The sequence below is a fragment of the Thermobia domestica genome, chromosome 8 (assembly GCF_964235325.1).
Source record: "Thermobia domestica chromosome 8, izTheDome1.hap1.1, whole genome shotgun sequence".
Taxonomy (NCBI): Eukaryota; Metazoa; Arthropoda; class Insecta; order Zygentoma; family Lepismatidae; genus Thermobia; species Thermobia domestica.
This window is the reverse complement of record NC_137461.1, coordinates 122,775,125-122,802,986: the sequence shown is the minus strand read 5'-3', so window position 1 is coordinate 122,802,986 and position 27,862 is coordinate 122,775,125. Positions and strand designations below refer to the sequence as shown.

The window sequence follows — 27,862 nt, the reverse complement described above, 5'->3', positions numbered from 1 at the left end:
TTTATTAACATCCTGTAGGTATTACACAGATTACTATTGCATGATACTCAGGGATAAAAGTGAGGGGGAACGCGGGAGGACGGCGTTACCCCACTTCCAAAAATATCTATGGCGTCCCCCACTTCCTAAAAAATTGCAATTGGCAAAGATGGGTATGGGGAACGTCGTGACGTCATCCGTCCCCCTACCTTTTCAGATCCACTTTTACCCCTGATTATACTTAAGCAATATCTCATACTTCCAGAACATGTGACCCTTAAACTTTCGTTGAGTCGAAAGTCGAAAAAAAAGACGCCTTCATATACGATTAGAAAAATTAAATGAAATCTTTGTTTTACGTTATGCGGATAGGTGATGATGAGAAAGGAGGTGATGATGAGGTGATGATTGCTGCTAGGTGATGATGAGAAAGGAAAGAAATAATGGAATGAAAAAAGTGGGAGGAAAGGGGAGAACCCCGAGAAAAATCACGCACACAGTGTTTATCCACCACAAAGCCCATTTGTTGCGAACTGGGATCGAGCCAAGGACTCCATGCACCAGGTGAACGCTCTATCACTGAGCCACCGCGGCCCATATACGATTAGATCTGGTGAAGATCTGAGTACAAAATTTGGTAACACTACGTGACTTCGATGAGCGGCCGTGACATTACTATGCGAAAATTTGACACACACACGTTCTTCTATATTTAGCAATATAGAATGATTCACGCTAAAAATAAAATGTATCAGACCTTGTGTATAAATTTATTTTTAAGTCCTAGACTTATAGACCTGTTTACAATTTATTTTTAAATCCTAGACTTATGGGCCTTCTATATGCAATTTATTTTTAAATCCTAAACTTACAGGCCTTCTGTATACAATTTATTTTTAAATCCTAGACTTACAGACCTTCTGTATACATTTAAATCCTAGACTTACAGGACTTTCTGTATAGATTTTATTTTTAAATTATAAAATTTCGCAAAAAAAAAAAAAAAAAAAAGAAAGTTGGGAAAGGCTGCCTTAACTGTAGTGTGATTACAAATAATTTAGTTAATACTTTTTTTTTTCCTTTTTGTCTTTTAGCTTTCGCTATTCAGTTCTCCTTCCTCGCTGCGTACTTCTGGTTGAATGTTATGTGTTTCGATATATGGAGGACATTTGGGTAAGTACAACACCTATTTTCTGATTTTTGTAGCGTAGTGAGGTGAATTTTAAATCCATACTTGCGAGAGTGACGTGTCAAAAATCCTTAAGCGACAAGTAGTGGCGTAGCGATAACTATATGGACCCGCCTGCAAAATTTATTTTCAGGCCTCTAAAAATAACTACAGGAAACTAAAACTATGTAACTCAAAAATTAAGTTTATTAACACAAAATTTTGTGTGTATTTATAGTAAGGTTCAGGTAATATTCATCGCCAAACTTCGAATTGTCCACTATTTACGGCCAATCGTTATTGGAGTCCTTTTTTTGAAACCGAGAATGCATGATGAGGAAGGTTATCGGAGATATTCTAGATCGCATCACTTTTATCTTGTTCTTCAGATCGTTCAGTTCGTTTTTCTATGTTCCTACAGCCTTCAATCACTACGTGTAAGCCTGGTGCTCTTACAGGTCAAGGTATGGGTTCTTTTTGGCCAATCCACTTACACCTAGGCAAGGGCAAAATGTGCAGTGTTCATCATTTTAATGCTTAACTTCTCAAACTCTAGCAAGGAATGTCAGTAACATGTTCAGATAATTGTTGCCTTTTATCGTGTGTTCCTCAAAGAAAAATGGACCAATAATATAGAGTATTCAAACCGCACACCAGACTGTCCAGACACAAACTTTGGGACCATCCCACATATGCACCTCGGACACATATGAATTTTCAATCCCCCAGATTTGGCAGTTGTTTTTCACTTTTAGAAATATGAAACATGACCTCCATCCACTAAGAACAAAATAAGATAGAAGTTCACCGTTATATTCTAAACGGATAAGCATTGATTCACAAAATTTCCTTCACATATCACAATCATCGTCTAACAGATTGTGTAGATCTCCTTCGTGGCTAAGCGGTTAGTGTGGAGGAGGACATGCCTTTGGAGTGGAGGACCCGGCTTCGATTCCCGGTGGGAACTCGTGTGGTTCGGATCCTACGTTAATATGTAGTTCCGCATCTCACGTAGCCTTGCTGCTGAAAGGGACGCTAAACTCAAATTCAAATCAAATTAAATATCAGATTCTGTATAGATAGTCTCATCTTGTTGCGTATGATCTTGTGTAACATTGATTTCGGGATTCCCAGTTCCAAGGATTTTCGTTTGAGCGACTTCACTAAACTCTGTTCACGCTTTCTTGTAACATCTGAATTACATCGCCAATCGTTCCTCGCTTTACACTGCATGACAAATCTATCACACTTTCCGTAGCCTTGAAATTTTCATACTATCTCTTGATATTTGTTTCTACTGAGATGGTTTCCCATACGTTTTTTGGAACATTTCCGCGACGAAATTCGAGATTTTTACTCCGGCACAACACGGCCCTATTTGTACTTGTATGGACGCCATTGTGAGTCAAGTAATCACCAGGGCAAGCGTGACTCCTTCTCTTTATTCAATAATTTTGTATTCATAAACATAACAGTTACAACGTTATAGAGTTTACTTGAGATGCAGGACTTTGTACTCCGTGTATAAAAATACTTGCAGAAACTAAATGAGTTACAATCAATGTTGTAATTCTAAAAATGTTACAATGTGTACACTGTTTTGTGAACTTATATGATTGATATAAAAAGTACGGTCTTTAAAAAAGAATGATGTGAAATATATGTATTAATAATTCCATTAGAATATAAGGTGAACTTTAAAATGGCCGCTCCAGTTGTTATCCTTATGTAGACACGAGAAATTACATGCGCTTAATATTAACAAATGGGTCCAAGTTTCTCTAACTCAGTTCTACTCTACCCTATTTATCCACCCTATTAAAATGGTCTTACTTATAACGGTATCAGGATATTTGGGGTTCTGAACATTTGCGATACAATCAGAAAACTAGTTTTTCTGGGACATTTGCGGCACTGTTGAAAACTTTCCCTTAGATAGTGGGACATTTGCGGTGAACACCGTAGAACGTGTGCCAAAAGCATCCATTTCACTTCCGTTAATCTCAATTAGAATAAATATAATAATAAAGAGGGTAAGTATGGAGATGCAATACCCTAATCTTATGTAATTCATTTTGATTGGCTAATTTTGGTAAGTTATAGATATATAAGTAGTGTTGTAAATAGAAAAAAAACCGTTCGTTTTTTTTCAGAAATGTACGTTTTTTTTAGAAAAAAAACATTGCCTCTCGTTTTTTTTCTAAATTTCGTTTTTTTTCAAATAGTCATTTGTAATGTATCTTACGTCATTTAAGTCTGAAGTATTTTTATGTAGGTGTGATTACCACAAAATGCAACATAAATTAAACACTAGATACTGATACGGTACAAATATTTTACAATTTATATGAGTAGCGTACCTACTAATAATCCGTGTTTCTGTACTGTTTCACCAATATCAACGAAGAAATAAAAGTATAAATGCAAATTTGTTTTTTTTTTTTTTCGTGAAAGTAGGCCTTTAATAAGTACGAAAATAATATCACGAACAGTATAAAATGCAAATAACTTGTCTAAAGGTAAAAACTAATACTAATTTGCCTACTAATATTTTCTGAATATCATATAAATAATTTGTCGACTAGATATATGATATGCATTGCTGGCTTTACCATATGTGCAACACGTGCATTTGCACTTGGCTGCAATATCTGTCACAAGTGTTTTATTTAAAATAAATATTTCTTGTTGGAGATAGACTTCATGATCATGGTAGCTAAATTTACTAAGCCAGGGGGGCTATGACGCAAATTGCGTCATTGAAATATTTGGGGGGATTAAAAATCTATATAAATATGCTTGAGGGTGTATAAAAATTAATCAAAAAGATTTTTTTTTTTCATGGAAGAACACCTACGGATAGACAATTGACGGGGGGGGGGGTGCGTCATGGACATGAGGGGGTGGGCACCACTGACTAAGCTGACCTTCTATTTGAATATTACATTCATAAATTATGTTTAGGTCGCATTAGTTTAAGTAACATGATCAGTGCTAAAGCAAATGGTAAAATAAATCCCAGAATAAATTGCTTGATTGTTGTCAAATGCAGGAACTCAATTCTCGAATGCCTGTCCCCTTTGGTTAGTTATCAAAGTTCTGATACGAAAGCTTCTCTTGTCTTTGTCGCAAATAAGATTGTTATCATGGAAAGTGGAAACACGTTTTTTTTTTTTAAAAAAAAAATAACAGATGTAGAAGGAAAATAAAGAAATAAAGGTAAAAGAGCTAGTTGCACTATAATTGCAAACTGATATGTTGAGATTGAAACTCGATATTGAATTCTATAAAAATGATTACCATCTTTCAGATGTATTTGCTTTATCTTTCACTAACATAATAGATTAATATTTAAAGAAAAAAACAGACACAACAATATTGTATTTGTAGTAAGTATTTAAGCCTTTCTGAGTGCGAGTGTAGTTTCCCTCCCTTTCGTTGTTCATGCTGGAGTAGCATACTTAAAATCGTGACTTTTAAGATTTGTTCTTTCTGGAGAAAGATTTAGGCGGCAAATTACGTCATTGCGCGGGCGACAAATTGCCTGGGGTCGGCCCGATGATATGTACATTCATGTCCACAATGATTGTCGCATATCTATAACTGTCTTCTTGTAAGAATATAATTTGATAATGATTTTGCAGGGTACTTTTAATATTAGGTCTACGTGTATAATCGGAAAATGTATATTTGTTGTAAATTTCAAAGGAAAAGAATTATAAATACGAAAATGAGAAAGAGTAAAAGAAACTGTTGCTAAATGGAAAGAAAGTTTTATTTTTGTTTTATTGTTCTTATTTACTGCTGTTTTGACATGAAATTTGTCACATACATGTCTTTGCCGATTATACACATACTAATATTATAAGAAATACCAGGCGGATTCGTTATCAAATTATATTCCTACAACAACATATTTATAGACATACAACAATAATCTTGGACATGAGTGTACATACAAGACATGAATATAGGATAACATAATTTGAAGTAATGCAGGGTGTTTCAAAATGAATATTAGGGTTTTGAAACTTTGTAGTATCTATTACAATTAACTTACAATTATAAGTATTATCAAATAAAAGAGCAACTCAAACAGTTTTGTACACACGCATGCCATGCATTGTTTCCTCTGTCTGCCGTTAGAAAGAGCAAGTAGCAAAGATGGAGACTAGAGACCAGAAAGCTTTGTGTGTTTTAACTTTGCAAAGACTGAATCTGTAGTTACAGTGCAACCGACTGTGTGAATTGAGTGTTTTGTGCCATATGGCGGAAAGTTTATGGGCCTTTCTCACCTATTGACTCTATGTGTGCCATGTGACGAATGAAGCTCACATCGAACACTTGAAGCAAAAACTGTTTGAGGTGTTCTTTTATTTGATGTATTGTTTATAATTGTGCGTAAAATGTAATAAGTACTGCGAAGACTTAATTCCCCGATATTCATTTTGAAACACCCTGCATTTCTCAGCATTAGTATTGGAACTAAGATGTAAAAAGGAGAGATTGTGATTGTTTACAACAACGATATTGTTATTAGTTAAGACTATAATTAATACAACAACACAAGTTAGTAGTCAAAAAAATGTAATTAAATGTACACTCGTAACCCTTTCGGACCCAGGTGGCCAAAGTGGCACATACGGATATGTCAATTTTTTAATCCGCTCCTGTATGGTCACTAATTAAGATATCGGTATATATATATATTTCTTGCCAAATATGGTTGGTCCATAGTTTATCATTTTAGTTTCTTTTTCTTCTGTGTGTCGAATTTCCCTCTCAAATTTCACCCCAGTCAAAAATTCGAGAATTTTCGAATTTTCTTTATTACTTTTCCCCTGTAGCTTCATTCGTTGTAGAGAGACCTCCTTAAGACTTGTCAGGTAGATACGTCGGATGGATACCTAATTGTTGACATCAATTGGACGGGCTTGCGCGCAGTGTTGCCAACTACGGAAATTAAAATCTCCTTAAATTTGGGCAAAAAATTCGAAATTTTTGTTATAAACCGTACCTATACGTCGGAATGCAAGTCAACTTACGTCAGTCGAACATTTGTTCTTACTGAACAAACTTGGGTACATATCGTTACAGTGGGGTAATTAGGGGAAGCATGAAAAATTCGGATTAAGGTTCTAACTCTTGATTTTCCCCTACTTTTCTCTTCATCGAAATATATTTTTGGTAATTAAAAGCATTGTTTCTTAAATATCGCCATGATACTTGTAGGATATATTAGTAATGTACCAGTGTTTATTTTAAGATAGTTTTCGTCTGTCTGGTAGCAGTGTTGCCACCTACGGAAAATTTTAATTCAATATGTTAGGGGAAAGTTACGTGTTTTGTCTATTATATCCCTCTTGTTGGCTACATAGGAACAAAAGTGCCAGTATCTGAAAGTCTTGTCTTTACCCTTCACAACGCACTATAGAAAGTTTCAATAGGATAGTTAGGGGAAGTACAATTAAGGTTTACAGCAGATCTTGTTCTCTAAGTGGAAAGATAACTGTGATTTTTTTTAGGTAGACTGAAATATTTTTTAATGACCTGCTTACTTTATTAGATATTGTCACAATACTTGTAGGGTATATTATAGGGATACCAAAGCTTCTTTTAAGATAGTTTGTGTGTGTCTGCTAGCACTGTTGCCAGCTACAGAAAATTTTAATTTCCGATTTTAGGGAGAAATTTTGTGAAAAAATCCCTTTTTGTCTCTTATTATTTCCCTCTTGTTGGCTACATTCGAACAAACTTTCCACTGTCTGAAAGCCTCGTCCTTGGCCTACACAGCACACCATAAAAAGTTTCGGTAGAATAATTAGGGGAAGTACAGTTAAGGCTTATAATAAACTATGTTCTGTAAATGTTAAGAAAATTGTGAATTTCTGAGGTAGAATGAGATTTTTTTTTTAAAAAAATCATGCTTACTTTGTTAGATATCGCCATGATACTTGTAGGAAGTATTCTTGGGGTATGAAGGTTTACTTTCAGACACTTTACGTCTGTTTTATGACAGTGTTTCCAGCCAAAACAATTAATTTCTGATTTTAAGTTTAAAAAATTTGGCAAATTTCCCTTTCCCCTCTATTATTTCCCTCTTGCTCGCTGCGTTGCAACAAATGTACCACTACCTGAAAGCCTTCTCTTTAGCCTACAGAACGCACCATAAAAAGTTTCAATAGGATAATTAGAGAAGCTGTAGCCCCGGCATATCTGTTGGTTTTTGCTTCTGAGGCGTAAAAAGTGTCAACATTTCATGTGTATGGAAACAGAAAATTTTTTCTTTCTCTCTTTGAATGGAACCCAGCGACTTTAAATTTTCACTGTACCTTGTCAACGCATCAAAGAATTTTTTTTAGGTGACTTAGACATATATGGCATCAGTGGTGCTAGATACAAAAATCTTGAAATTCGGTTAGGGATTTTTTGTAAATTTTCACCCCTACATTTCCCTCAGTAATTTCCCACCCGCTCGCAACACTGCAATGTAATGTACACCAAAAAATAGCCACATTCCTTTTCTAAAAAACAAGGTCTTAACCATATCAATAGGGTAAATGGTTTTTGAGCAGTAAGTCACTAATTGACAAAGTAGGAAAACGCCAAAAATGATCTGGGTCCGAATGGAATAATCACACGATTTTGCTCGTATAGGTACAAGGAAACAAACGATTTGTAAGTTACGAGGGCTTCGATTCAAGTTCTATTGATTATTTCAATAATCTTCAAGATAAATCAATAAATAATAGCTGCCAGAAAAAAAACAGACATTTGAAAAAAAACATGAAAAAGAACGATGTTTTTTATTGAAAAAAAACTTCACAGAAAAAAAACCGTTTTTTTACAACACTATATATAAGAGAAGTTCACGCGGGCCATCCTATGGAAACTATCACTGTAATCGAAACCCCTATTCATTATTAACTAGGTCTATATGTAGTACTATATTTAAATTTCATACATTACATTTGTTTCAAAACTTAACACTGTTATATGTTTATCTCTAATGTACTAATTGAACTCTATTCTAAATTTGGAAAATAAATTACTAATTCATTGAATGTTTATTTTGACTTTGTCTCTTATACTTATTTTGAGCTAGATCTGCCCCCCCCCCAAAAAAAAACTAAATATGAGTGACTTGTGATAAATAACTCCGCTGGCAAGTTGCTCTTTGGTTGATTCCGTAATACTTACACGTAATTACAAATTTCAATATGTTAAAAACGAGGAAAGAAGAATATTTCAACTTGAGTAAACAGTGGCAAATAGTTACTGGAAAACTGTTAATGAAAGCTATATAGGAAAAATGACCCGGGCGGGTTTGTAGGAAAATGGGGAGTAGGACGGCCTAACCGGCATAACCGTGGGACGTAAAACTTAAAGATTTCATTTCATTTCATTCTTTGTATATTGTTTAATTATATGTTTTAGCTGTTATTAAGAGATATTGTTCAGTAATGTAAATTTTCATGTGAAATCTAAAACTTTCCTCTTCTAATAAAATCTATAATGTGGTAAACCTAGGAGTAGAGTGAAAATACTAATATTACAGTTAAACGAAGTTTTCGTACTGATATTTACTGATTAAAGTAATAAGAACTTCGGCACACACGAGCTGATGCAATCTTTCCAGTTTTTTTTTTCACTCTATGTGATCGTATAGTATTCAAAAAAGCAGATTTTTTCTTGCATGATCGGTATTGTTGAACAGTGGCTAAGAAAAGGGTAGAAAAGAAAGTAGTGTTGCCACGAGACGAGACATTTCTCGTGTCTCGTCTCGTAAATGAGACGAGACACGAGACGGGACAGAACCTTTTAGACGAGTCACGAGACGAGACAGGCTACTTGTCCCGTCTCGAAAATGAAAACGCTGGCGGGAATGGCCAAGATTGAAATTGCCAGTTGTCATATAGAATGCAAAAAAAATCTCCTTTGTGAGAAAACATGTTGAAAAGCCTTCATAGAAAAGTGTCCTCTGTCTATTGAATAAAACAATCGTGATACATGAGCTTCCAGGAATATCATCCTTAATGTCTTGTCCCCAATTCCCCTTGCTGTAAACTGAGGAATTCTCATTTTTTCTGAGTGGAATGATGACAAACAAAATCAAAGACAGGGAAGATTTTTACAAGGTCAAGAAACCGAACTACCACCACCATCTATTCAATTTGAAAACTGGGTAAGGTCTATACTCATTACAGGCTGTAGTTGAAAGTTCTGGCTGAGATGGCGGAAGAGAACAGAACAGACTATACTAAACGCAATGTTAACTTGAGAGCCGAATCACAAGCGTATTAGTACATGTTGGCGCGCGAACCTTTTCGCAGGGAAGCCTTTGTATGTGTGTGTGTGTGTTTTGGTTGGGTTCTCATTCGCCAGGGTTTCAACTGGCGCTGCTCTGGGTCTCAGCTGATATGCGCGGAGCGGTGATTTCTCGTTCTTTTACTGCCGCTACGAAAAATGTTTCTTGGTTTATTTGTTTTTAATAATTCATGAAGACACGACAAAAGTAATAAGTGTATTGGAAATTCGCACGTGATGTATTTGCAATCCTCACAATTAAAACTCGAGAGCATGAAAACTATTTTGATTATTCATTTCAATTGATTAAGGTAAGAAAGGATAAGAAATGAAGTTACTCTCATATATCTACCTAAAAAAGGTCAATCATAAACAGAAACACACAAGCAGTCACCCTCCCACATAATAAATTAAAAATACGATCTTTTTTTCAAAGCACAGCAACTCTACGTTAGCAATGAGTAAACCAGCTGCGAACCGGCAACAATCATATCAACAATTTCTTCAACAGTTTTGTCTGCATATTTTTCTCTTAGTCGACAGTACACATTGTTGACAATTTACTTTGCTTGACTTTAAAGATGTTTCCTTTCCTCGTGTTTGCGATAATACTGACAAGTAAACCTTACGTTTGGGTGAATCGAGTTGCTGACTGAGACACATATGAGAAAGTAGTACTAAATGTGGTCAGTATTTCAGTGAAGTTGTAGGTGCGAAGCTCCAGGGGTTTAGGAGATACAGCTACTAGAACATCACATGGAAGTACAGAATAGTCTTCATACAGTTGGAGGTAAAAGCCCTGTAAGACCTCTTGTAACGACAAAAGGTGAATAACAAATATATGGATACATATTAGGACTAGGGGGAAGTCATATAGTAAGGGTATACCTGACGGCGGCCATCTTGAAATCCGCCATTTTGAATTAAGGTTAAGTTTTTAAAATAGGAATAGGGTCATGTGATACATGATTTAAGGCGCAAATTTAATCAGAAGAACAATGGTGACGTTAATTTTGATTAACGCGCAATTAGTAAAAAGTTACAGGGAAATTAAATATGGTTTCAGCATATGTGTTAGTCCTTTACCCCACCTTGTAAATTTTGTGTTAATGATAATAATTAAATAAAAAGCAGGTGGGTAAATATTAGGTCTATGGTAAGAGTTGCCTTGATGGCGGCCATGTTCAAATCCGCCATTTTGAATCAGACAAAAGTTTTAAACAAAACGCATAACATTGACACCTTATTAATAGCAACTTTTACCATAAATCCAACGGTATAACCATTTTTGCTTTAACGCCACCATTGTATTTCTGATTAACTTCTAGCCCGAAGTCATCTATTGCATTACTCTATTCAAATTTAATTTTGTACTGGTTAATGATAAAGCAAAAATGGTTATATCGTTGGATTTATGGTAAAATTTGCTACTAATAAGGTGTCACTGTTATGCGTTTTGTTTAAAACTTTTGTCTAATTCAAAATGGCGGATTTGAACATGATCGTTATCAAGGCAACTCTTACCATAGACCTAATATTTATCCACCTTCTTTTTGTTTAATTATTATCATTAACATAAAATTTACAAGGTGGGGTAAAGAACTAATACATATGCTGCAACCATATTTAATTTTCTGTAACTCTTTATCAATTGCGCGTAAATCAAAATTAACGTCACCATTGTTCTTCTGATTAAATTTGAGCCTTAAATCATGTATCACATGACCCTATTCCTATTTTAAAAACTTAACCTTAATTCAAAATGGCGGATTTCAAGATGGCCGCCGTCAGGTATACCCTTACTATATGACTTCCCCCTAGTTCTAATATGTACCCATATATTTATTATTCACCTTTTGTCGTTACAAGAGGTCTTACAGGGCTTTTACCTCCAACTGTATGAAGACTATTTTGTACTTCCATGTGATGTTCTGGTAGCTGTATCTCCTAAACCCTTGGAGCTTCGCACCTACAACTTCACTGAAATACTGACCACATTTAGTACTACTTTCTCATATGTGTCTTAGTCAGCAACTCGATTCACCCAAACGTAAGGTTTACTTGTGAGAAGATAATTCGGATTAATTCATGATTTCAATTTCGCGCTTAACACTCTCCATGGTTTCAGTTTCATTACACCCACGTACCCACACTAACGCACGCACGAAGACGATATTTGGAAGAGCAGTGTTACTCTCTGCACAAAAATTGCAGAAGTTACATGTGAGTCTCGTTCTTTCTTTTGTTTCATTCATCAGCAGGCATAGAAGTTTCTTACGGGGTAGCAACTCTATTTAATTTATATATCATATAAAAATATTAAGCCATTGTGGACGATTTCTAACGTTGATCAATTAACTAATTTTACTGGTCTTCTGTTTTTGAGATAAGATTTTTCAAGTTTATAATATTGCAACACTTGCAAGAGACTCGCATCTTAGCTACCGGCTTTTCACTCTTTTCTTTCCTTCTCTCTTTCCGATTCTGAGTCGTGACGTCATTTTCATAACCCGTTACTAATAAATCTAGTACCTTGTATTTTAAATATTGTTCCTGTATTAACATTTTTATATATTTGAACTCAATTAGCTCTTTGAATTGATCTCCTAAGTAATGTTTTACGTGTGTAACGTGAAGAACTATGTAACATGCGCGGAGGCACCCGAAGTGAAGTTGCGTATCTCGGCTATCAGGATAAGGTCGCGGCGAGTATACACTTGTCTTTATTCTCTGGTGGCGGTATTCTTTTTGCTATATGAACCGAAAACGGTAATTGAAGTATGTCATCTTGCAACTAAAATTTTGTCTTCTCTCTTTCTCTCTCTCTCTCTCTCTCTCTCTCACATACACATACACATACACATAAAAACATACTTTTACCATTTTACCAATCGCTCGCTTATTATACAGCAGTCATGTTGTAAAATTCACCTTTTCGTTTGGAAGGCGGGCGAAGGACAAAGAAAGCAAAGATATTATCGACGAACCCTTCAAATTGTTTGCTTTCAGCAAATTTATGATACTAACAATAACACTTTAGGTGAAGAGGTTTTACAGGGGGACCTTCGTTTTGTTACGCGGAAATGTTTGATCTGACCAGAGTGCGAAATTGCCCTTTGCTTTCATGTTGAGAGGAGGGGAATACTTCCCTTTTCTAGTGAATAATATTCATTAGGACCTGAATTATCTTCAGAAATTGTTTCTTACAGGCATATAAAACCTCTCGAACTTGATAAATTTAAAGAACATTTGGTATAATATTCATGGAACTCCGTTGAAAGCAGAAAATATCATGAGAATGATCAAAATTCGAACATTGGAGAACATAATTAACAGAAAAGAAATAGGATACCCAAACCATATTTTTAAACCTACTATAAAATGTATATCCTATATTTTTACTAATTCCTTACTCCCATGAAAGTATCCTGGGGAGGATATTCTCTCCAATTTTTTCAGACTGAAATCCTTTTATCCCGTACGATTTCGCCCCCTGACACAATACGAAAAAACAAATGCTGTTAAAATCCATACACATGACTCTTCCAGGACTCAATCCGGGGCCTTCAAGCCATGGTCTATCGCCGCAGACCGCTCGGCTTGGTATGAAGATGTACGTTGTACGATTGCGAATAGATCACGATAATATAAGAAACTTTAATCCAAAATGGCCAACCAAAAATCAACTTTTTTTTTTAGCCACTAGCTAATCTGGGTGTACTGTCATGAGTTTGTTACACGAACGGGGCAACCACCACATAGTAGCACACACCCCACGGTTATGGGAACAGATTTGAACCATGGAGGTGAAGACTGGCCCCAAGCATTCTTTCGTCCGATGTGTCGTTCAGCTCCCATTACTATGGCACTTTAAGTAGAGCTTACTGTGCAGTAACATAAAATTTCAATCAAATACTTTCCATTACTCAATAAAATTATTTGGTTCCGAGCTTTTAAAAAAAATAATTGCAACAAATCTAAACATGCTAAAATGGAAAGTAGTTTTTGGATTGTTATGGGTTAACACTGTGAAACCTAAAGGCTGGAATATATGAAATCAAAGTGTACACATATATCTATCTCTCTATTTATCTATATATCTTTCAATCTCTCTCTCTCTCTCATATATATATATATATATATATATATATTAGTGTCTTCATCTTCGACGTACCTATGAGCAATTTACTGTATATTCGTGTATTGAAACTGGTAAAACAAATTTCAATGTTTCAGAATGTAAAAAAAAAAAAAAAAAAAGCCAGTGTCGAAAAGCCTCAGACAACTAACAGCAGAGATACAGTATATTATCTTGTAAACTATTTGTCCTTGCCTTCTGAGCTTATTTGAATTTATTTTTAAGACTTTTAGGCAACTTTGGCTGAATGGATGATGATGGGAAAATTAGTGGAATGAAGAAAGTGGTAGGATACTAGACAACTTCGAGAAAACACATTCGAAAAATGAAATCTTTGAGTGTTACGTCCCACGCTTGTGCCGGTTAGGCTAAAGGAGACAGTGATGGTGACTAATGAATGAAATGGTGGAATGAAGAAAGTGGGAGGAAACGGGAGAACCCCGAGAAAACCCCTTCACTCAAAGTTCACTTGGCGGAGCTGGGATCGAACCCGAGACTCCAAGCACCAGAGGTGAACCCTCTACCATTGAGCCACCGCGGTCCCCACACACATTCAATGTTTGTCCATCACAAAGTTCACATGGCACTAACCGAGATCGAACCGACTACCACATACACTAGAGGTGAAGGCTTCACGGTGTAGCTACCGTGACATTTCTTGTCTTGTGTGCTCTGGGTAATACTTGTAACTTAGTTGTATCTTAATTTGCATGGTGCAGCCTGCTACATTTTACTTTCGTTCCCATGGTATGCTGCTATATTTTTTACGAGACAAGACGAGACAAAACGAGACGAGACGGGACAGAATTATCGAGACGAGACACGAGACGGGACGAGCACATTTTTCGAGACGAGACACGAGACGAGACATGCTTTGCACGAGACGAGACGAAACAGCCTGAAGTCTCGTCTCGTCTCGTGGCGACACTAAAAGAAAGTGATATAATCACTTTACACTGGAGTCGAGTAAACAAATAAATAAATATAAACGAGGCAAAAGTACTTCACTGCTTGAAGCAGAAGCTATATTCCAACGACTAAGATTAAGCAGAAGGTGTACGGGCGTATACGCCGTATATACCTTTGACTAGTCCTGGTTAAAATTACTGTAGTTATGCATATTGCAGCAGACAAAAAGATAAATTAATATACTTTTTATCACTACTAAAAATTTTAAGTTATAATCTATTATCTGTGTGAGTTATTCAATTATTTAGCATATAAATTATTAATTTAATTATGTTAATCTAGAAGACAGAAATTCAGTTTTCATGAGCAGTTACGTATTTTTATTTGCTGCATACACACGTATTTTAAGTTTTTTCTTTTAATACTCCAGACTAGATTGACTAGGCAAAGGATGGGACCTAGTTGCGAGTTTTATGTGTGTATGTGTGTTTATGAACTTTCATGTTTCTTAAGTCACAGAGTTGTAGTTTCTTTTTTCATAAACACAAACAAACCATATTCAACCTTATGCAGAATCGTTCTGATGCGTGATTAGTACCATACTAAAGAGTTCGATTATGTAGTAGTCAGGCCTTTAGAATCACTCAAAACGACTCTGCATAAGGCCTACTCTTGTCTATATGGGGGAGCTCCGTTGTGGCTGTATGGTTAGCATACGCGTCTTGGACGCGGGAGAACCATATTCGATCCCCAGCGGTTGCTCATGTGGTTCGGATTCTATGTTAAGCTCTAGGTCCACATCTCATATAGCCTCGCTGCTGAAAAGGATGCTCTTCATCCATCCATCTATGCATCTACATAGAAATCGAACATGTCAGGATTGATAGGAACAATATCTGTAAGATTACTGATTCGTTATATCTACAAATACTCTTTATTAATTATGTAGGTCAGTGAAGGGATAGGTTACAAACTTCCTCACTCTGTGAACCGGGAGATTTAAAAATCTTCAGCTCCGTAACCCACCAAGACCGATGACTCAGTTTGATCCAGACAGATCCAGCTAGAGATACGATACGAAACTTCATAAAAGTAGCGAGTCTCCTAACGTACCTTTAAGAAGCATGATCCTGTCTCTTTCTCTCTCTTATCTCTCTAAATCTATAATTTTCTTTCTCTTTTCTGTGAGCTTATGTGAGCAAATTTGGATTAACTCTGGAATTTCCCTTTAAAGAACTGTTGATATACGACGTAATTCGGCATAGAAGACCTGAATTCGTTTCCTGGTAGGAATGCAAGCCACGTATAGCTGTAAGTCCATATTTTAATAAGATCGGTTTTGCAAGATGACAAATATATTTTATTTATTTATACATATTTTTGGGCATTACCGGTATATATGGCCTAAAGCCCATCACATATGAGGGATAACGTCCCTCGCCAAGCAAACTATTCCGAGAAGGGGGTAGGAAGGAAGCAACCTGGGACCTGTAAGTTAGAGACCATTCCTACATTTAGCTGGTGTGAATGAAGAATAAGTTCGCTCAGAAGGGCTAACCTGAAAAGCTGTTACATCTTTTCGACCGAGTATGTATTCCCATCGAGCACCAAAGGCGAGAGGTTAGCGACTACGCTACACGAGGCTACCCATGACAAAATTTCACTCACTCACTCACTCACTCACTCTATGGCCTATGGAACCCGGAGGTTCAGTGCCGCGTTCATAAAAGCTCTCCACTGACTTCTATCCTTAGCTAATTGCATCCAGTTTCTACTTTGTATGACAAAATTTCAAATAACTAAATTTAAATGTATCGTGATTAAGAAATAATGTTACATCGGGAATCAAACACGCGAATATTCGAGCTCGAGTAATAGAAATCAGAAATCATTTTTTTTTTTTTAAACACAATAACGCTGTGTAATAGGTGTGATTTCCGCTGCTTCCGGGTCACTGGATCTGACGTGGAAAGGCAAACAGTGACATTGGCGACCTGGGAAAAACCTGCGACCCAAGTGCTCCGTTACATCACTGTAGACTTCATGGCTATATTTTTATTGTGAAGAACTAGTTTTGCAGAATTTTTTGTTAGTTACTATATTTTATATCATATTGGTTGTTTGATTTACCACTACCAAAAAGAATACGTTTTATTTCTACTTTCGCCTAGATTCATGGCTTCAAAATCTTTAATAAGATCAATTAAATTACACAGTGAACTCAGTTTGCACGAACTGATTTTGTCATGCAATACAGGATGCAGATCTGCCAAATTAACTACATGTTCTTTTATGATAGGAAATAAAACAACGATGTTATGATAATAGTATTGTCATTAAGATATATTATATCCAAACTTTTCTAATGAGAATGACAGGAAACCACATGATTACTATGCGATTAAAAGCACACATTGAGTTATTTCCGTTCTTCTCATCTGGTATCATTTCATATAGTAGTCCAAGGTTACACGAATATACATTATAACTAAGGTTGCCAACTGACCGGTGTTTTGTCAGGTTCAACTGGTGATGTAGGTCGGTAAATATGTACTGTGTAGGTAAATAAAGAAGTGAGTATTTACCATTTCTGAAATTAACCCACCCAAAAAAGTGGGTAATTTACGAAAATTTAGTATTTATGAAGTTGTTTGAAGTGTTAAGTCACACTGGTTGTTTACGAAATAGTTCCAAAACATGACACAACGGATATTTTACGCTCAAAGGCATACAAAACCTTAGTTCTACAGAGAGTTAAAAGTTTTTAGTAATTATAGTAGACAACTCGTTCAACATTAGCTGAAAGACACGCTATGCTCCAAATCAGATAATCTTTTTATTTGCTTTTTTCTGATATCGTAGGATGTCCATCGATATAGAGATTACAGGGAAATGTAATTGAGAACCATTTTTCCCTCAAAATAAGCCTGCGAAAAAAAAAATATTTATTTTACATATACTATAAATATCGTCTATATTGTGATGTGAATATTTTTAACAGAAGTTGTTTTTTTTCCACTTTAATAATCTTGAAAGTTGGGATTTACCTTCTAATGCAGTGCTTTATCCGTGTTCTCTATTTCAGGGGACAAAGGAATCTAAAGCTCTAGGGAAGGCTATATATATTTGTCACTCTTCGAATTTGGCGGGAATGTAGAACTGGGAGGGGGGAATTGTCCTCCATAATATGTCTGGACACACTTTGCTTCTAGTGTTTTCTTGAAAATTATTTTTGTTTATCCTAAAAATTGTGCTTTTTGGAATAGAAAGTTTTGAAGAAACATGTCAGCAAATTTACTTATTTACTTCGATTTGTTTTACCTATGTATGTCGAGGTTAAGGCTATAAGAAGCATTATCTACCATAAAAGTATCATACAAAAATTGATGTTAAAACAATAAAGCATAACAGTTACTTGTAAACATTATTTACACGATTTGCAAGGAAGGAAAGAGTTTCACTGCAAACAAAGCCCAACTATATAATACCTAGGGTAGACCTATATATTTTCTTTTTCTTAAAAAAAACGAGGGTTATAAAGTTTTTTTTTTTTTTTTTTTGTGAGGAAGGTCAGGATCTAGTGGACCTTTTCACCCCTGGAGGACACGCCCTTAAATCTAGCAAATAGTTTTTAACAGAAATTCGCTATGTGTGGATATTTTTCCTGCTGCGTGCTGCACTGCACTTTGAAACTATTTTATTCCGTAGTATCTTATGAATATTCAATGCGCTTTGATTGCATGTTACCTAAACAATTGGTTTCTGTTGATTAATTTTATAACGTTGTTGCATAGCAATGTGTGATAACTAAGCAACTCCAAATTGATGACGAAGTAGTTTGGATTGAACTTTGGTTTTTCTCATCTACATTCAGCCGAATTTTCAATTCGAACTGGGAATTGATCTGCTTGAACTGAGCTGATGCTTGCTTACTCATGCAATTGTAAATATAACATTTATATCAAACAACATAACATCAGCATATTTCCTACGATAGGATTATTTTCAAAACAAATCTTTTCTCGATTCATATTACATTCACAGGACATGATAATTATATTAGATTATGTGTATTGGTCATCTACAATTATCTCATGGATAAACATAAAATGTGTTTGTTTCATATTGATGAAACATTTAGTTTACATTTATTGGACTATCAATCAATGTCCCTTACAATAGACACCAATAAGACTACTAATATAATCGGATAATGTATAAACACTGATTAGATATTAGGGATGCGCACGAGACAAGATTTGTGTCTGTCTCTTCTCGAAAATGTGCTGTAAAAGTGATGTCTCGACTCGAAAAATGTATATTTCACTATTGGAAGAGCCGTGTCTCGACTCGAATTTTGTCAGGAAAATCCTGTCTCGACTCGTCTCCTGCGCATTCCTATTAGATATCCATTAATATCCTATTGAGGTCTCCATCATAGTCATAAATCTGTTGCTTTTGGTGTTAAATGTGTAATTCTAAGGTCGATTTTATCCACGGGGTTGCCGTAGATGTTGCTCGACTTCTGCTAATGCCCTCTCGACTTGCGATTGTGTCTGCGAACACTACTGGCGAGCAGGCACGTAGCCAAGGGGGGGGGGGTCCGGGGGGTTCGGACCCGCACTTCGGGACCACAAATGAAAAAAAAATAAGGGTGGAACAAAATGAAATGAGAAAAAGAAGGATCAGCGTTAAAAAAAAAATACAAGAAGCTTTTGGTTACTCTTTCTTATGAGGAGATTTCTATTGCTTGCAATACATGGTGGCGAGGTGAGCGAGATATTCTGGAAGAGTCAGGGAATTTGAAATTTCTAGAAAAGTTACAGAATTCTCAGAATTTCTGCTACTAGTCAGGGAGATTTCAAGCTTCCGAAAGCGTAGTGCCGTTGTGTAATAGCGTGGACATTTTTTATCATAATTTTTCGTCATCGCATCCTTGCAGTATCAAACACGATATTTCAAAAACAATTTTCTAATGCTCCTTTAACCTGTCATTTGGAACCGACAGTAGTTGACAGAATATTAAAAACAAAAATTTATGTGGAAAGAAAGTTCAGTTAGCATTTGATTCAACAGAGAAAGGAACGCAGATATTGTAAAATATTGTTTTACAAGACATTATTGAGTATGTACTTTTTATAATAGTGAATATTACTTTTTATAGTAGTTGAGATCATAATGAAAGGAAAATTGTTATATTGGAATAAACAGAGGAAGGACGTAAATATTGTAAAATCTTTTTCAATACTTTTTTTTTTATTATTTTCTCGAGATTTCTTTGTAGTTTGTTATTAAAATACTTACCAAAATATCCTCATTTTATTGCCCTAACAAACCAATATACTGTATGTTGATAGTAAAGTAGTTTAGATTGATCAAGCTCCTGGGCCTTCAGAGTTTAATGTCACGCCCCCACCCCACCCCCACGATACGAAATCCTGGCTAAACGAAACAATGTATGTTTCAGTAAAATAACTTAGAATGATCGAGCCTCTGGTGTGGTGACCACAGTATTTCATGTCACGGACCCCCTACCCTTCACGAAGTCCTGGCTACGTGCCTGTGGCAAGTCAGTACGACAAAGATAGTGTCACCGTCATAATCAGTTGACTTTTCTAACTTACTACAATGACGTCACTCATATTTACATTCGTCTATTTCTGACAACAAGCGGGAGTACGGTGGGCCAGTGGTAGAGCGCTTACTTTGGCGCGTGGGCTCGATCCCCAGCCAGGTAAGTTTGTGATGAGTACTCCCGTTTCCTTCCATTTTCTCATTCCACCAATTCTTCCATCATCATTCACTTGTTTTATTAATCGTCTCCCTTTGCATAAAGGACATAATCGCTGGATGTTAAGCTGATTTTTCAGAGAAGAAACTGAAGGTGGCTATGACCATGGGGGCTGGTAGCACTGCGGACGGTTAGCGAACTGAGTCCGGGGAGTATGGCGGATGCAATAGTTTTCCATCCAAGGCGTAGAATGGTGTCCCGGGTCATCCTATCCACGTGGAGCTCAACGTTGTACTGTAATAGGAGGACCCCTTTCCGATTCAGAAGTGCTCGCTCCAGAGTTTGCTGACAGTACACAGTTGCATTGATGCTCTGACTATCTGGTAGCAGTTCTCGAAGCACGATGCCGCGAGCAGTCCACCAAACACACACAGGAGGACCTTCTTCTGGTGCAGTGCTTTTTTCGGCTGTTTTTGGAACCGGTTTATAGCATGCTATCCAAAGATTACGGTGCCGTGGAGCTTCGTACAGGACTCACTTCTTATCACATGTATATACCCTGTCCAGAAATGACTCCTTTCTGAGATGAGACAGCAAAGAAACACAGGTGTCTGTTCGCGTTGCTTTCTGGTCCAGAGTCAAATCATGTGGGACCCATCGACCCGACTTGTAGTGCCCCCCCAAGTTGATGGAGGTGCTGTCGAATAGTTTCTCCACTCACACTGAATTGTAGTTCCAGTTCCTCACATGTTTGGCTATATGTTCGTCTCAATTGCTGCCTGAAGATTTTAATTTTATACATGTGTTGGTCTTTCGGCACGTGATGCGTCTTCGAGTGTTTCGTCACCGTCCGTAAACTTGTTAAACCACCGCTGGATTGTCCGTGTAGTCACGGTACACTCACTAATTGCCTGGCATATCTTCCGCCCCGCTGTAGTGGCGTTTGACCCCAGTTTGAACTTGTACAGCATGTTCGCTCTGTCCTTACGGAAGTTCATGGTGTAACTGAACTGGCACAACTAGGTAGTATTTTAGATATACCCCCACACCAACAACTGACCTTCCCCTTATCTCCATTCACATTCAACTTACGGTGTGAGGGCCATTTGAACACGGACCTCCATAAAAGCGACAGAACATTCTTGGTTGCCTTATAATTGTAACATTATAATTATAATTGTAAGATACAATTTTTTGGAGTCAACTTTGATAAAAAGTTATCAAACTATAAACCTTGCAGTTAGAAGCGGACAGATTAAAGTTACAATGCTGTAAGTTAAATAAAGTTACAACATTTTCTTTGTTTTCCAGAAATTAACGTAAAAATACTGTTATAAATTCGAGAACATCGAATCTGTGTCATTTATCACTAAAACTTCCACTACCGTCTGTTGGCAGTTAAACGAAGCTCTGATTTGCGTTTTCTGTTCACAGAGAGACTCATCTAGACCTGGTCTCCGTGTGTGTGTGTGTGTGTTTTTTTTTAAATGACTTACACCACTGTGACTTGAACTTGCCCAAATAATTACTTCAAACAACTGAACGGTATGCAAGAATGGTGGATTGATTAGCCCGAAATGTTTTCTCGAATGAAATGTGGTCAGGCGGGCCGAATGAGAAACAACAATTTAACAAAAAAATTACTTTTCCGCTTCCGACATTTTTATCTTTTTCCTATCGTTTCTTTTAAAAATGAAGTGTCTACAAAGAAGTTCACCTAATTTATATCTTGTTTTATATTTTGTTGTACCATACTGAATTGTTTCTTTCTTATGTATGTGTATCTTCATCCTTTAATGCATATAAATAACATGTTTTTAGAATGGGCGGATTTAGAAGTTGTCTGCTCTGGGGGCGGACCTTCCGGGGGTCTGGAATCCCCCTTAGTCGAGTAGGGTGTTCGGGAGTTCTCCTTTGGGAAATTGTTTAAAAATTGTTAATAAAAAGTCGATTTTTGAGCATTTTGGTGTATACCTAGATAATTATCTATAATACAACGTAAGGGGTTATTTTGATTTTTTTTTCTCAAAGAATTCGGGAGGGGGCAAAGCTTCTCCCAGCTCCCTCCACATAACTGCGGAGAAGCTCTCCCATGGTTTTGAGTCATTATGTAAATAGAAATGCAATTTTTTAGGCAACATACTCTCATTGTATTTCAATATTTAGATAGGCGGTATGTCGAGTCAAAATCGTAATAAAACATACCGCCTCTGCTTTTTCTCCACTTCGAACACTGGATTATAACGCAGGTGTAAAGTATATTCCCAACACCTGCAATAAAACAGGTTTTTACTGTGTTTGAAACAGGGCAGGATGAAGGGGCACTTAGGGGGCTTGCCCCGGGCTTTCAGGCGGACAGGGACCTCCATTTTGATCAAAATCGCCGTGTCGTGTCGTTTTGTCCATCCTTGGTTTTGTCCGAATCCCACCACGAGTCGTATCGTTTCGTCCCAAGCAGCATTTCATCTCACTGTCAGTAGCGTTTCGTCCCAATTCTTCGAACGCGAAGTTTAGATTTCGACCCGCCACCTGATTGAGTAGCGTTTCGTCCAGTAGTTACATACACTCACACTCATATACACACACATACACATTAATTATGTTTACAATACGATAAGGTCCATTGTTATCACCAGCCAGAACTGCGTGCTTTCTTTTATTGGTACCTCTCTGACAGAGGTGGGCCTGGCGTATAAGCTTCGCTTTCAGTATATACGAAATGGTTACTTACTACCCCATTAGTTAGTTTTTAATTTTTTTATAAACTAAAAATCCACAATTACCCCACTCGAGCTTAAAACTTAAGGCCTAGTCCCAAAAATAAAATTGCAGCCAGCACTTTGTCAATTATTAATTGATATTCGTATATTCTTTACTATCAATAGCTTCGTTCAATATTTTCATATGTCAGTCCTAACGGCTTTCCTTTCTCTTTAATCCACGTGAATTATATAAGAGACATTTCTTAAAAAATTTCCAATGTCTCCAGATTTTTCCAGTGACTCAATTGCTCTTACAATTCTGTCGTCCATCGAAACATACTTTTTCTTCGATCTGGTTTCAGGAGACCATTCTGGTACACACAGAAAAGAAAGTATTTGACAGTTGACAAGTTTTCTTTTGCCAATAACTCGAGAACAAACGAATTAATTTGGATCTTTTTTGTTATTATCCTTAGAATAGATATAATTTTATAATTTGCCAAAATCGGTACTCTAATTTGTTAATTTATTGTTGAGTTATTAGGGAAAGAAATTTTGTCAACTAAAGAATACTTTCTTTCGTGACTGTAGGGGAGACCGGGTATTCACGAACACTTAAGCTTTGATTATAAATAACGGTTTTGCTTTTGGAGATAAAATTAAGATTTCTTGTGTATAGAAAGCATGGAGTTTTTCCTGTTTACTAAAGTGCAGAGGAAATTCAAAAGTAACATTTTTCAACAAATCAGTGAGATGTTTTAAAAATGTACCTATGTTCGGAATTGCCCCAGTGTTCGGGGTAATCCCGAACATACTGTTTATTTTAAACTTTACAACGACTCACCAAAGGTGGTCGCCAACCCTGGTTCGGCTAATAACATAAGTAAATCTTTAGTGGCCGTAATTGTTCACACCTTAAAATATCTTCCGTAATTATATCCACTAGTATTCTCACCTTTTATACTGAAATTACAAGTCGATGATGAGTAGTAAATAATTTTATTCGTTGATTCTCTTTTAACGTATATTCACACAAGCTGTTTTGCAATCAAACATGTTAATTATGTATCTATAAACAACTACTTAGCAACCAATTATATAATAATGTATATTTCTTACATATATTAAAAACATTCTTCTTTTGTTATTTTTAAATTAACATTATATCAGGTATAGTGCTTATGTAGAAGCACTTTCTGCCCAAAAATACAGGTAATTATCAATCGATACAAAGTATACAAAGTATCTCGTTGTATAAAATGTCGCCCGACGATGGGACTGAATATAAAAGTTACAAGCGAGCTTGGCTTTTTATATTTAAGAACCACTGGTCCGTTTATAATAATGATATTCTATTAATTACGTCCTTTACATTTTGATCGACCCTCGTATATAACTTTATTAAGCTTCCTTTATAGAAATACATTTATAATAAATCTTTTATTTCATTAATATTTATCTTTTATTATAGAAACGTCGTCGCTTATTAATCTAATCACTGAAGGGTGCGAAGTCAAAAATTGTAAAAGTCAATTACATTTTAAAACATAAATCACAATGATCAATAGTTTCAATCATTATTGAAAACGATCATATTAAGAAAAAGATGTTTGATCTTTCCAGGGCGCATTATATATAGTAATTATGTTAGATGATATTTTAAAATATACATTATATCAATAAGGCGTCATGATACAAAAGGATCTTATTCGAATAACATATAAGGTAGCTCATAAAGACAGCCGTCGAATAATTAGCTTAATAGAATGAATCTTAGATTTAACATAATCTTTGACAACAAGGTTTCAACACAGATCAATATAATGGAAATAACCTTTGTGATTAATCAATTATGGATCGAATTATAATTCTTCGCATTAACAGGACAAAATTAAAAAAAATCATTTGAAAACTATCATTGGTTAACGAGAATTAAAGAAAATTAAATTGAGTAAAAATCAAAAATTAAACGTAACCTACGTTCGAACGAGCAAAAGGAAGAAAATAAATCTATTTTTACACAAACAGAAAACACCCTTTTATATTTTTTTTTCTTTTAGTCTCCTTCATTCTTATTAATTTGAGCAAGAATGTCAGGTGCAACTAGTCTTTTCACTAAACGCATCCATTTTTCTCTTGTATACTGGGTAGGCCTCCAAACCTTCAACTCGTCTATATTACGAAGTCCAATTGACGTACCCGTTTTAGCGTTCAACAATTCAAAAACTTTAGGGTTTATTTCCTTAAAACATAAATAAGGACCTGAGAAAATGTCACAAAATTTATAAATCTTCTTCAACAACGCATTACTTTGTGGATGTTGTTTAACAAAAACTGTCATTGATCTTGATTCGATATTTTCCTTCTTGCTAAGACTCTAATTGAGAATTACGTTTCAAAAATTTGTTATGTCTTCGGATTTTTACCATATTCACTAAATTGGAAGAATCTACGATTGTTGAATCTTCTAACTTGACATTAAAATGTCGTTCCACAGGAAAAATCAAATCAGAACCGTTATGTACATTAGCAGGAGACACGCCTAAAGTGTCTGATATCGAATGATTCAAAAGATACGTGATTTGACTGACATGCTTAATCCATTCGGCATGTTTATCTTTACAAAAGTGTCGAAGCAACATACCAAAATTACGATGCACATTTTCTACAACAGAGCTGCTAGGGTGGTACGGAGTTACGAAATGAATTTTAATGTTAGCCTTGTTCATAGCTTTGATAAACACATCACTTTTGAACTGTGAACCATTATCACATAATATGTGTTCGATAGGGCCACAATGTGGAATGTATACGTTCAAGATTTTATTTATGATAGCAGCGGAAGTTGCTCTACGCAGAGGATAAGCTACTACATAACGCGAAAAGATATCCATGGTAGTAAGTAGATAAGTCTCTCCGGTAGCTGCTCTTGGTAACGGTCCATATAGGTCGATAGATAGAAACGAATGTGGTCTCTCTGGCGCTATTGAGAGCATAGGTTTATGTACAGCCTGGTAGTTATGTTTGATTCGCATACATTCAACACAGTCCTTGATGTGATTTTTAATTTGAGCTCTCATTCCTCTCCAATAAAAGGATTTATTAATCAAGGCACATACCTTTACATAACCAAAATGACCGAAATCGTCATGATAGGCTTTTAATATACGCGTTGTCAGTGTAGGTGGAATGCAAATTTTGTTTCTAGAGTTGAATTTACAACGACTCATCAAAAAGATAGTCGTAAACCTGGTTCGTTTGCTGAGATAAAAATCCGAAGTGGTAATAATTCTTTGGCATAAAAATATTAGCTTCGATATTTAAATACCATTAATCTCACCTTTTTAATAAAACTGACAACGTCTATAAACGATGTTAAACTGGTTTATTATTTGATATAACTTATAATATCCTTTTCTTAAAACTGTTAAGTACACAAACTCACTGACTAGGTAACCATAAAACATGTCCATATCATCAACTATCCCATAATAATCACTTACATATATTAAAAACATTCTTCTTTTGTTAATATGAAATGAACGTTCTACTAAGTATAGTGCATATGTATGAGTACTTTCTGCCCAAGGTACAGGTAAATATTACACAAACCAAAGTATTTTGTTGTATAAAAATGTCGCTCGACAAAGGGACTGAATATAAAAGTCATGAGTAGGCTTGGCTTTTATCTTCAAGAACCACTGGTCCGTTTACATTAGTGTTCTTTACATTACATATGCCCATCATATTTTAATCGCACCTTGTATATCTATTCATTACATTTCACATATACATTAAACAAATCTTACATTTCATCAATATTTATCTTTAATTACATTAATTATATTTATTTTATTATTATCCACTATATTATTAATATATTTCCTTATTAAAATATCGTCGCTTATTTAATTAATCGTCGACGGGTGCGATTTCGAAAAATGTAAAGGACAAACGTGAGTTACAAATAATATTAATCTTTACGGGCGCATTAAATAACAAATAAGTCGGATGTTGCATTTAAAGGTATACATAGTAGCACTAAGATGTTATAATAAAGAAGAATTTCTTTCAAGGTAGTCGTTGGATAATTGATTTTATAGAATAGAGCTTCTTTTTAACATAATCTTTGACAATTAAGTTTTCAACACAAATCAATCTAATATAAATAATCTTTGCTTTTAATTAATTATAAATCGAATTATAATTCCTCATATTAACAAGAAAGAATAAAAATCATTTGAAAATTAATTTTCCAGTCTACCTAAAACTCTATTTAAGCATTTCAAGTATTTTTAAGAATCGTTTTCATTATTGATATTAACACATAAACTTAAAATGAAAATTTACAAGAATCTACAACTAACATGAATTTAACCTAATTTCAGTAAAGGTAATCAGGTTACATTCGAACTTGCATACGGTTCTAATAAAGTACACTGTACTGCGCTATCATGATTAGGTTCTACATTGTGTTGTACATATCTTTCATCGTGATTCTGACTTTGGTATGAAGTCCCATCTCTTGATCTCCAATTACGTCTATCCACGTAGTTCGCTGCATTTCTGGAATTTCGCTCAGTACTTCGATTATTTTTATATCTACTGCTGTTGAGTGATCTGACATCATAATTACCATGATTAGTTAGGTTAAGCGGATTCCCTACATAACCTTGTCTATTTTGCTCATTTGGATTGCTAGAGTATACTCGGCTTAGGTTAGGTTCTGTATTATTCATACTTCGTATATTTAAATTCCGAACAGGCACCAAATGATCTGAATTATTCTTATTTTTACCCATTCCTGATTGTGGGTTCATGGCATGGTATTGAGTTTCGTAGCATTGGACAAGCATCAATAAATGGCTGAAACTCATACACTGTGTGGAAAATAAGATCTGTTGCAGTTTAAATGGAAGCAAATT

The 27,862-nt window shown here is 35.6% G+C and overlaps 1 protein-coding gene across 2 annotated transcripts in view; it reads left to right on the top strand.

The window, feature by feature from the left end:
• LOC145693190 (G-protein coupled receptor Mth2-like) overlaps positions 1-27,862 on the top strand; it is a 161,204-nt gene that overhangs the window by 65,786 nt on the left and 67,556 nt on the right. For both annotated transcript variants that reach the window (XM_081768966.1, XM_081768965.1), the window contains exon 2: positions 1,074-1,152. In XM_081768966.1, coding sequence (XP_081625092.1) covers positions 1,074-1,152 — 79 coding nt within the window. The remainder of the gene's footprint in view (positions 1-1,073; positions 1,153-27,862) is intronic.